The sequence below is a fragment of the Trypanosoma conorhini genome (genome assembly GCF_003719485.1).
Source record: "Trypanosoma conorhini strain 025E chromosome Unknown Tco_14.4_contig_00461, whole genome shotgun sequence".
Taxonomy (NCBI): Eukaryota; Euglenozoa; class Kinetoplastea; order Trypanosomatida; family Trypanosomatidae; genus Trypanosoma; species Trypanosoma conorhini.
Window position 1 is genome coordinate 5,417 of NW_021704548.1, and position 9,925 is coordinate 15,341.

Sequence of the window (9,925 nt, forward strand, 5' to 3'; positions counted from 1 at the left end):
GTTGTGTGTGTGCGTGCGTGCGTGTCGCTGTTGTTGTTGGTGCTTTTTTTGTTTGTCCCTCTCCGCAGCAGGGGTCCTTCCATCCACCCCCTCACCTCTCTTTTTATGTTTACAGTGTGGGCCTCTGATGCCGTGTGTGTGTGTGTGTGTGTATGCTGCCCTCCACTCCTGCGGGTGCGGGCGGCGACGAGGGCGTTATGCTGCTGCCTTTCGTTTGCCTCCGTCTGTGTCTGGCTGTGTTTGTGCGCAGGCACGCCTACGCGGCGCAATAGGAGTGGGGGGAGGGGAGGGTGGAGAATGCCACGGCACCGCGGCCGTCAAGCTGTGCATCCACTCTCTCCTTTTATATCTGCTTTCCGTTTTTTTTGTTTATGATATCTCATGCAGCCTCTCTTTCTATATGTTCACATTGTCTAAGATGAACTCCACTCCGTCCCTTCCTTATTCTGTTGCACGCGCGTCGGCACCGCGGCGGGTGGCCTTCCATGCACATTCTGAAGCAAGCGATATTGTATATGTTTTCCTGTTCGTTTTTTTTTGTTGGGGGGGTTCTTTTCCTGTACCTCTTCGTACTCGCTGCGTGCAGTGGGAGCCTTGTGTAGTTTTCCTCCCTGCGTAGTGGTGCTGGGAGCCCGGTCGGTATGTCTCGAGGCATGTATGTGCGGAGCCGCCGTTGTGTGGACATGCGTGGAATGTGCGGCGCGCGTCTCTGCGACGTAGAGGGCGGGGGGGCGGGGGTATCGGCGTGCACATCGTTTGCCTCTCCCTGCGGCGCTGCCTTGTCATTCTGGCGGCCCCTCTTGCCTTGTTTGTAATATTTCGCCGGCTTTGTTTTCCGTCCCTCACTCTCCCATTTTGTGTGTGTGTGTGTGTGTGTGTCGCTGGTCCTCTCCCGCCCTTCCTCTCACGTCACAGCTGCCTGCGTGACGCACATCCACGCACCGTGGCTCGTGTGCGCCTTCCCACCCCCTCAGCTGTTGTTTTTTCCCTGCTTCGCTCTCTGCTCTGCCCTGCGTGTTTGTGTGCGCGCGCTGGAGGGAGGGTCGTGGGAGACGCCGTGGGAGCGCATCAGATAAAGAAGGAGCATATACACCTAGACGTCCACTTGCGCCCACCGCCGTAGAGGGGGAATCGGTGTACGTATAAGCAATAGACATACGTACTTGGCAGGATCGGGCCGCGGCGCTGTCGGAAGGGCAATCGCGCGCGGGGAGGGGCGGGGGGTTGTGGAAAAGCTCTGCATAAGTGAGGCCGCACACACGCGTGTGCGGACTGTGGGGTAGGCAGGCTGGAGAACTAGGGGGACGCGCGCAGCACACGTCCGCGATGGATTTCAGTGGCCTGGGGGCCGCCGTAGTGGTGCTATGCGTCCTCATCTTTGGCATTGTAGTCTTTTTCTTGTGCACGCTTGTGGTGCGCCAGCGGCAGATGTTGGTGTTAAATGGCGTCATTGAGGGGCGGCAGCGGCAGATTGCGGAGGCGGCGATGCGGGACAACGACCGCGCCCGCTCCCGCCGGCAGCTGATGCGGCAGGCCATCGATCAGCTAGTGGAGGGCGGGGAGGCGTCCTACGGCACCGTCCTCGTCTCCGAGGCGCAGGGCACGGAGGTGCTGGCGGACCGGCGGCTGCGCTCCTACCGCGGCAGCTACTGCGGCGACGCCCTGCTGGAGATGCGGGACGGCACGCGCGCCACGGTCTCGGAGATCGTCGCCATGCTGCGGGAGGAGCCCACGCCGCCCCCGGAGGCGGAGCCGGGGCCCAGCCTGCTGCAGCTGCTGGTGGAGGCGGCCTCGAGGCGGGCCGGCGCCAGGGGGCGGCGCAGCAGCAGCAGCGAGCCGGTGGGAACCCTGCTGGAGCAGCTGCAGCACCTGCAGGAGGAGGAGGCGGAGGAGGAGGAGATGCGGGAGGAGGACGCCCTGGCGGACGCGGAGGAGCTCTACGGGAGGGGGCTGCCGTACCTGCTGAACCCCGCGAACGAGGCCGTCGTCTACGTGGCGGACGCCGGCGACGACTACGCGGAACTGCTGCGGCGGCGGCAGCGGCAGCGCGACACCTCCACGCTGGAGTGGCTCCTCACCCCCCTCCTCAAGCGCAAGGGCGGGCCGAGCTTCGAGTGCCCCGGGCGGGCCCCGGACTGACGCGCGGCCCGCGCCTCTCCCTCCCCCCCCCCTCTTCTCCTGCCGCGCCAGGCGTGTGGCATCGTCCACGCACCGCCCACGTGTACAGCCGCACCGCAGGCACATTCGTCGCGTGTGGCGCTTGCCGAGGCGCGGGGGTGGGGGTGGGAGGGAGAGGCGCGTAGACGGAGGCAAAACGAAAGGCATAGACGCAAATTAATGCAACGACAAAAAAAAAAACGAAAATAAAGAAAACCGAGGAATGTGAGACAAATACACGTAGGAATAATAACAAAAAAAATACTCACGCGTCGGATACCTTGCGTCAAGCACTACACCTTTATTTTTTTCTTCCTTGCTTTTCACCGTTTTTGTTTACGTGTTGGTTGGTTACCTGTTCCTTCGTTTTCACCGAACACAATTGGCTCCGCGCCTTCTTTCACCTTGGACTCAACGAGGTTGCTGTGACTCCTTCCAGCGCCGCCGCGGCTGCTCGTGGCCCCCGGCCGCCGCACGCAAGGCGCTTCGGAACCATCCTCCCCCCTCCAGCCTCCGCGGCCATTTGCTTCCTTCTCTCCGCCTCCACTCGCGCGTGTCTGCGTGTGGCTCCTCCCCGTCGCATCTCCCTAAACACACACACACTCACATGCATGCGTGTTGCTGTGCAGGTGCTGGCTTGACTTTAGTGCACAGCTGCCGTTGGCCTCACGGGGAGCGCGTGTCTCGCCGCCTTCCTCGCGTGCCGTCTGCTTGGGCCCGCCGCACACGTGTGCGGCCGAGGCAGAGGGCACACACATACACATCGGGAGGAGCAAAAAGAGCGGCACACGGGGATGTCTGCTCTTTCTGTTGTGGTGGCCGTGCTCTTTCTGCTCACCGTGGCTGCGGCGGGCCTCCTCGTGCGCCGGTGCCTGGTGCAGGAGCGACGCGGGGCGTCCTTGCGGGATCCCACGGTGGAGGCGCAGCCACGGCAGCGTGCGGCGCCCGCCAACGCACATGACCCGCGCGGCGGCGCCAGCAGCAGCGACGAGGAGGAGGCCGCCCTGGTGCCGCGGCACCGCTTCGTCGCGACCGGCGCGGTGGTGCGCCCGTGCGGCGGTGTCGTTCCCCGGCTGCCGCGGCCCGCCCTCACACCGGCCTCGCCCTCCCCGACAGGCGACACCCCACGCACGCCTTTGGGGACGCCCCAGCCGTATTTGCCGCGCGACGAGGGGGGCGCATCGCCGCACGGGGAGGCCAGCTTTGCGAGCTTTAGCCGCCCCCTCACCCCGGAGAGCGAGGCGGCCGCGGACGCGGGGCGGTGGCCACGCAGCGAGGTAAATCGAGCCGTTGAGCAGAACGAGGCGGCGGCTGCAGCTCCCACGCGCAACGGTGCGCCTGGAACCCACGACGTTTGCGCGGGGGGTGGCGGGTACCGCGGCGAGGGAGCGAGAGGCGGCGGGCCGCCGCAGCCACTGGCCCAGCGACGTTGCACGCCAGATGCGGGCGGCACGGGCCACTTCACGTGTGGGGCGGATGCGGCGATGTCTGGCCGTAGTACAGAGACGACCCCAACGAGTTCCGCCGGCGCCGAGAGCGACGGCACGCCGCACATGCCGCCCATTGGGGCGTCGGTTGCGACAGCGGCACCGGGCACTAGCGGCGTCCTCTTCCTCTCTGCAACGACGTCGTGTGGAGACGCGGCGCCCCTGGAGCTGGTTTCCCCAGCCGTTGCTGCGGTTGCCGTGGACACGCCGCTCGCGGCAGTCTCGCTGGCCCCAGCGAGTGTCGGTGTCCCCGGCGCCGCGGGGAACTCCAACCTGGGGGCCTCGATGGACACGTAGGGGGGAGGGAGCAGGGGCCGAGAGTTCAGCTGGCGCCGCCGCAGTGCCTGGGGGGAATTGGCCTCCGTGGGGAAAATGCGCATGCGTGTGGGTGTCTGCTTCACCTCGCTGTAGCGTTCGTGGCGCGTCGTTGCCTCCTTTTTTTTATGTATTTATTTTCTGTTGTTGTAGTTTTTGTTTTGATTGTGTGTTCGTTGTTTGTGATGTTTCCCTCCCTCTCTCTCTCTTCCTCTCGCCGCCTCGGCCGGCTGTGGCAGCGACCGCGTTCTTGCACCACCGCCCCTGCCACCACCACCACGAGTGTTGGCAGCCAGGCCCGGCGAGAAAAACAAACAAAACAAAAATAATAATAACGAGTTTTTCCTCGGCGGGGACACGTGACTGCCGCCCCTCGCAGTGGCGGGGACGCAGGGTAAGTGGCACCTTCCTCCCCTCCCTCCCTTCACCCACTCCGCGGCACAGCAGTAGTTTCTCTCTTCCCCTGCCTTGCGCCCTGTTCGCGGCGGCCGGTGCTGGGGGGAGGTCGAGCTCTTCGCGGCGCACAGCAACTCCGCCAGGGCAGGGAGGGATAGCAGCCACGCACGCAAATGCCAGGGGAGGCCTGCGGCGACGCCGCGGAGGCGGGCGAGCGGCCGTGCGAGGGGGTTGTCGCCAGTCGCCTCCGGGAGGCCTACGCCGCATTGGACTGCGACAGCTTCAACGCCTCCGGCGTGCAGGCCCTCTCGCCCCACATCCCGTGTGCCTCCAGTCTGCTGGAGGCATTCCCGTCCCTCCGCGAGCTCTGCACGGTGACGCTTAACCTTGAGGTGCTGCTGCGGTGCAGCGAGGCGGACTCGCTTTGCGCCGCGCGGGAGAAGTACCTGCGCTGGCACAGGTGCATCCTCCACACCCTCGGCGGCGTGCATGACATTGACGGCTTCCTGCGTTACTGGGTGAAGGGCGTGGTGGCCTACGAGTTTCGCGAGATGCAGCGGCACATGGACGACGACGACGGCGGCGGCGCACAGGCGCAGGGCAGTGAGCGGGGAGGGGTGGAGCGGGCAATAGAGCACGCCGTCGAGTTGCGCGAGGCGCTGCAGCGGCTCCCCAAGCTCGTTGCCTTTTTGTTTTCGGCGAACAGCCAGCAAGCTGGGAGGCGAGGCGGCGGTGACGTGATAAACGAGGAGGTGAGGTATATCCTTGCTGAGCAGACGAAGCAACAGGTGCTGCGGCGTCTGCTGATGGAGGTTCTGCAGCGCCGGCGTGCGTGGAACGCCGGCGTGCCAGGGAGTGACGTCGTCGTTGCGGTGCCTCCCGACCGCCCCGCCGCCAACGCCCAGCTGCCTGCAATGCAGTTGATGCCACGGCAGCAGCAGCAGCAGCAGCGCCGGCGGCGGCAGCTACCCACGAATTCCATTGTTAGCATAGCTGAGCTTCTTCAGCTCCAGCTTCAGCCCACGCGAGGTGCGGAGCGGCTGCTCGTGACCACCGTCCTGCAGAGTGTCGTGCGGGGCTGCCGAAGCTTCTTCCCGCGGGAGGCGCTGCTCTCGCTGCTGCGCCCCGACGCCGACGCGGAGGCACGCCACGCGTTCCTCGTCAAGGCCTGGCCACGGTATTGGAGCAGCGAGCTCGCGATGACGCGCGAGCTGCCCGGCGTGGAGGAGGCAAGCGTGAAGGGCCTCCTCACCAAACTCGTGTTCCTGTGGGAGCCCGGCGACGACGCCCCCGCGCACGAGCCCCTCGACACCGCCGCAGCTGGCCTGCAGCACTGCTACGTCGTCCACCTGCTGCGGGTGACGCTGCGTCGGCTCGTTGAGCAGCTGTTTGCGCTCGACGCCACCGCCGGGGCGGGTGCGGCGCGCGGCCCCCTGAAGCTGCTGCTGGACGTCGCCCAGGCCATGGCCTGCGTGGAAGCCCCGCCGCGGGGAACGCCGCAGCTGTGGGAGCAGGCGGGCCCCGGCGTTGCGCTGCCGGACGAACTCCCGCGGGAGGTCGGGCACGTCGCGATGGCGGCGGTGCTCCGTGCTTTGCTGCAGGCGCGACTCACCGCCGCGGTGGAGCACTTCCTCGGCGGCGGCGGCGGCGGCGGCGTCCCTGCAGAGCAGCGCGGGCCGCGGCTCCTCGCCTACCTCCTGCGGACCGAGCGCGTGTTCCACCTCATCCTGTGCAAGGCGCCGCCGCTGGGGGCGCGGATGCACGAGGGCGGCGGCGGCGGCGCCGTGGCCTGCTTCTACGGCGCGGTGAAACACGCCCTCGTGCACCCGCGGCGGAACCGGGGCGCGGATGTGTTTGCCGACACGCTTCTCGACAGCCTGCAGACGTACCTGCTGCAGGGAGGCCGTGAAAGCGGGGCGGTGGCGGCGGTGTCGCTGCAAAACGAGGATGAGTTCCTGTCGGCCGTGCGACTCACACAATGCGTCGCCGCCACCGATCGCTACCTGCGGCTGTACAAGGAGCTTCTTGCCTACCGACTGCTCTCCTACGCGGTGGGGCGGGCACGCGAGGGCGGGGGAGGCGCGGCGGAGGCGCGGCGGGAGAAGCTGCAGGCGGAGAGGGCGGTGTGCGAGCACCTGCAGAAACTGCTCCCGCTGGAGCGCGACAGCGTGCGGCAGATGCTTCAGATGTGCCTCGACGTGGAGGCGGGAGCGGCGGCGCACGACCCGCGGGCGCCGCAGGAGGAGCCCGGTGAAGAGCCGGCTGTTGTGCGGCCCACGCTGTGGCTTCTGTCCCGCCGCGCGTGGCCCGTGTACCCCGTGCTGGCGGACGCCCCGCCGCCGCTGCGGCACGCGATGCATGCGTTTGCGCTCGCCTACCACGCAGAGCACAGCGGGCGGCGCGTGGTGTGGCTGCGCACCTCCATGGAGACCGTCAGCTTCACCGTCGCCTACCCGCGGGCGACGAAGCTCATTGTGGGCTCGCTGGAGCTGTTTAACATCTTCCACTGCCTCGGCGAGGCGGGGGCCGCCGGCGCGACCTGGACGCTTCTCGCCCAGCGCACCGGCAAGGAGAAGCCGGCGCTGCAGCGGGGAGTGAGGAGGCTCCTCAGTGACGGCTTCTTCACGCTGCAGGCGGGCGCCGAGGAGGAGTGCCTCGCCTTGAACGCCGCCTTCACCTCGCCCCGGACGCGCTACCACTTCCTGCAGCAACCGCCGCGGGTTGTGGCCCTTGCAGAGGCGCACGGCGCAGGCGCGGGGGAGGCGCGCCTCTCCCACTCCGCCTCCATCAAGGCGGCGATCATCAAGCACATGAAGCGCGTGCGCAACTGCCTCTACGACGAGCTCTTCCTTGCGACGCAGCAGCAGAACCCGCAGTTTGAGCTAAAAAACAGCGACTTCAAGTTGGCGTTGGAGACGCTGATTGAGAAGGAGTTCGTCGCACGTGACCCACTGCAGAAGCAGCGGTTTTTCTACAAGGCCTGAGGGGCCGCCGCGTGCTGGGCGACAGATGTGTGTGGCGCGGCATCGCAGCCCGAAGAGTCTCAGGCGGGCGGGCGGGTGGGCGTTTGCCTTCGCAGCGGCGCTCTGGGCCTCTGCGAGAGGCAATGGTCGAGCCACACGTGCTTATTTTATTTTGTCTTGTGCGTTTTTTTTCTGCTTTTTTTTTGCTGCGAACAAGCAAACAATCAAACAAACAACAGTGAAAACTATTTGCCCTTCGGTGCGTCGCTGCAGAGTTTGCGCAGAGAGCTGGGCGCTGGCGGCGTCACCCAAAGCCCCTCGAGCCGGCCGTCTCCGCTCCGCGCGCGGGGCGGTTCAAACGCCTCGCCCAGCACTCCCCCATTTTTTCAGTGTGTGTGTGTGTTTTCTTTTTCTTTACGAGTAGTGTGCGTTTGCCCTGGGCGTGCGATTGTCTCGTGGAATGAGCCTGTTGAGGTCCTTCTCCGCTGTATAAGAAAAAGATGAAAATGAAGGTGTGTTTTACTTTTGTTATTATTGGCGTTGTGGTTTTCCTTTCCTTTTTGTTCGGCCGTGGTGTTCTACTAGAGGGCAAAGCAGGGCTTAGACGCCTCCCCCCGCCTCCTTCCTGGCACTTTTATCCGTCTCTCCCGCCACTTGCACCCCTTTTGCGTGTGTGTGTGTGTGTGTGTGTCGCCGCGGCTCAGTGTCACGGTGCGGCGGCAGGGAAGAAGCGGCGGTGGAGCGCGATGCAGGCGAAGGCCGGGAAGCAGAAACCCGCAACTGTCGCTCTCTCCGTCACGGCGTCCGCCGCGGCCCTCTTCGCGGCCTCCGCGCAGCGGCTGACGAAGGCGCACGGGCTTCTCTTCCTCGCCCTTCGCCGCGCGGAGGCGGGGGTGGAGCGCAGGGCGCTGGCCGACCTCCTCCCCCCGAGCAGCGTGGAGACGTTGCTGCGGCACGGCACGCTGGGGACGCTGAAGAGCATCGCGACGCTGCGGCGTGCGGGGCAGGAGTGGGCCCACCGCCGGAGGCGCCCGTGCGCCGCCCCGCAGCCCTCGCTCCCCGCCGTGCTCTTCACGCTCTTGGCCGACATGGGCGTCAGCAGCGCCGCCGAGTCGTTTTCCGTGCTCGGCGGTTTACTCCCCGCCGCGCAGCTGTGCGAGGGGGAAGGGAGGCCGCCGGGCAGCGCCACGCCACGCCCGCTGCACCCGCTCACCACGATATGCATCAACGCGATCGAGGCCATCGCGGAGGTCACGGAAGAGCTCCCGCCCGCGGCTGCGGCGGCTGCGGCGAGGGAGATGCTTCGTCGTCAGCGTGCGACGAAACGGGCCCCCACCGCGCAGGATGAGGATGAGGAGGAAGAGGAAGAGGGGGTGCAGAGGGGGACGGGCGGCGCCGCACCGCACCCCGCTCGCTTCTTCCTCCTGTCGCCGTACGCCCCTTACGCCGCGCTGTACGGGGCCGCAAACCAAGCAGGCGACTGCGACAGCTCGTGCGTCGGCGGTGAGGCGTGCGAGGTGCTTCTGGCGTACGCCTGCCCAAAGACGGCCGGTGGCCCGGCGGCTGCCAGCGACAGCCCCGAGGTTTGGGGGCGCCTGCGGTACCAGAAGTCCAACGACGCGGAGGCCGCGGCCCCGGGCACGCGCGGGGGCCACCACGAGGAGCTCTTCTTCATCGCCGCCACGCTGGGGGACTACCTGCGCCTCGGCTCTGCCTTCGCCTGGGTGTACGGCTGGCAGCTCTGCTACGCGCCGCAGGGCCCCCCGCCGCGCTCTCTGCCGTGGCTGAAGCTCTTCTCCCCCGCCGCCCTTGCGGCGGCCATTTCCGCCGCCCTCTGAGGCCCCGACGGAGAAGAGCACGACGCCGGCGCCCTAATGACGCCCCGCCGTGGATCACCCACCTGGCTCCGTTGCAGGCGGCGGCGCGAGGACAAGCAAAATCACTGAGGCCTGTTGTCTGGCGCCTGCCAGCACCACCACCACCCCGCCGCGACCCGCCACCATTGCGGCGGCCGCAACCCGTTCTGGAACGCCTCAGCGTGCGGCAAAAAGCTGCTGGTGCGGGCGAGACGTGCTCACAACTGTGACATCATATTTCCCCGTTTATTTCTCTCGCTCCATCTCTCCCTGCGCATGCGTGTGGCAAGCGCTGTGCCCCAGGACAACTGAAGCAGCACGAAAGAGGCAAAACGCACAAACTCACAAATACACAAAAGAAAGAAACAAAAAAAAAGCAGCGAGGCTCGGCGGGAGGCGGTGGAAGCGCAGTCGCCGCAGAGGAGCCATGGCTGCCTTTGACGTCGCGGAGGGCACAAGGGGCCTCCCCGCAAACATGTACGCCATGCCGCTTGACCGCGCCAACGCGTACGGCTTCGTGTCGCGCTACAACCACACCGGCGACCCCGCGACGGACCGGCACGCCAACGACCTCACCTTCACGAGAGAGCAGCTGTGGTGGCTGGCGACGAACCCCGTCTCCCTGCAGGTGCACCTGAACGGCTGGGGCGGGGCCGGGTGGGACGCCTCGGCGCTGCCGCAGCTGCTGCTGCCGGCCTTGCTGTGGGCCGTCGTGCTCATCGCGGTCCGCTTCACCAGCCAGCGTAGTCTC

General features: G+C 66.5%; 5 protein-coding genes across 5 annotated transcripts, besides 8 other annotated features; all 5 read left to right on the top strand.

Moving 5' to 3' along the window:
- Nucleotides 1–2: 2 nt before the first annotated feature.
- Nucleotides 3–24: a microsatellite.
- A 108-nt stretch (nucleotides 25–132) lies between these two features.
- Nucleotides 133–155: a microsatellite.
- A 701-nt stretch (nucleotides 156–856) lies between these two features.
- Nucleotides 857–879: a microsatellite.
- A 447-nt stretch (nucleotides 880–1,326) lies between these two features.
- Tco025E_06662 (uncharacterized protein) lies at nucleotides 1,327–2,139 on the top strand (the record flags this gene model as incomplete). Its single annotated transcript, XM_029373537.1, has 1 exon — nucleotides 1,327–2,139. One exon carries the CDS (start codon nucleotides 1,327–1,329, stop codon nucleotides 2,137–2,139), a length of 813 nt encoding a protein of 270 aa, XP_029226369.1.
- Nucleotides 2,140–2,951: 812 nt separating this feature from the next.
- Tco025E_06663 (uncharacterized protein) lies at nucleotides 2,952–3,941 on the top strand (the record flags this gene model as incomplete). The annotated part of the gene is made up of 1 exon (XM_029373538.1): nucleotides 2,952–3,941. One exon carries the CDS (start codon nucleotides 2,952–2,954, stop codon nucleotides 3,939–3,941), a length of 990 nt encoding a protein of 329 aa, XP_029226370.1.
- A 271-nt stretch (nucleotides 3,942–4,212) lies between these two features.
- Nucleotides 4,213–4,239: a microsatellite.
- A 289-nt stretch (nucleotides 4,240–4,528) lies between these two features.
- Tco025E_06664 (cullin-4B) lies at nucleotides 4,529–7,339 on the top strand (the record flags this gene model as incomplete). The annotated part of the gene is made up of 1 exon (XM_029373539.1): nucleotides 4,529–7,339. The coding sequence occupies one exon, from the start codon at nucleotides 4,529–4,531 to the stop codon at nucleotides 7,337–7,339; it is 2,811 nt and encodes a 936-aa protein (XP_029226371.1).
- A 190-nt stretch (nucleotides 7,340–7,529) lies between these two features.
- Nucleotides 7,530–7,554: a microsatellite.
- Nucleotides 7,555–7,984: 430 nt separating this feature from the next.
- Nucleotides 7,985–8,009: a microsatellite.
- A 55-nt stretch (nucleotides 8,010–8,064) lies between these two features.
- Nucleotides 8,065–9,156, top strand: Tco025E_06665 (uncharacterized protein; the record flags this gene model as incomplete). Its single annotated transcript, XM_029373540.1, has 1 exon — nucleotides 8,065–9,156. One exon carries the CDS (start codon nucleotides 8,065–8,067, stop codon nucleotides 9,154–9,156), a length of 1,092 nt encoding a protein of 363 aa, XP_029226372.1.
- Nucleotides 9,157–9,284: 128 nt separating this feature from the next.
- Nucleotides 9,285–9,320: a microsatellite.
- A 184-nt stretch (nucleotides 9,321–9,504) lies between these two features.
- Nucleotides 9,505–9,548: a sequence feature (A-rich).
- Nucleotides 9,549–9,601: 53 nt separating this feature from the next.
- Nucleotides 9,602–9,925, top strand: Tco025E_06666 (putative dihydroceramide synthase; the record flags this gene model as incomplete). The annotated part of the gene is made up of 1 exon (XM_029373541.1): nucleotides 9,602–9,925. A coding segment is annotated over one exon (324 nt), but the record flags the coding sequence as incomplete, so codon positions are not given.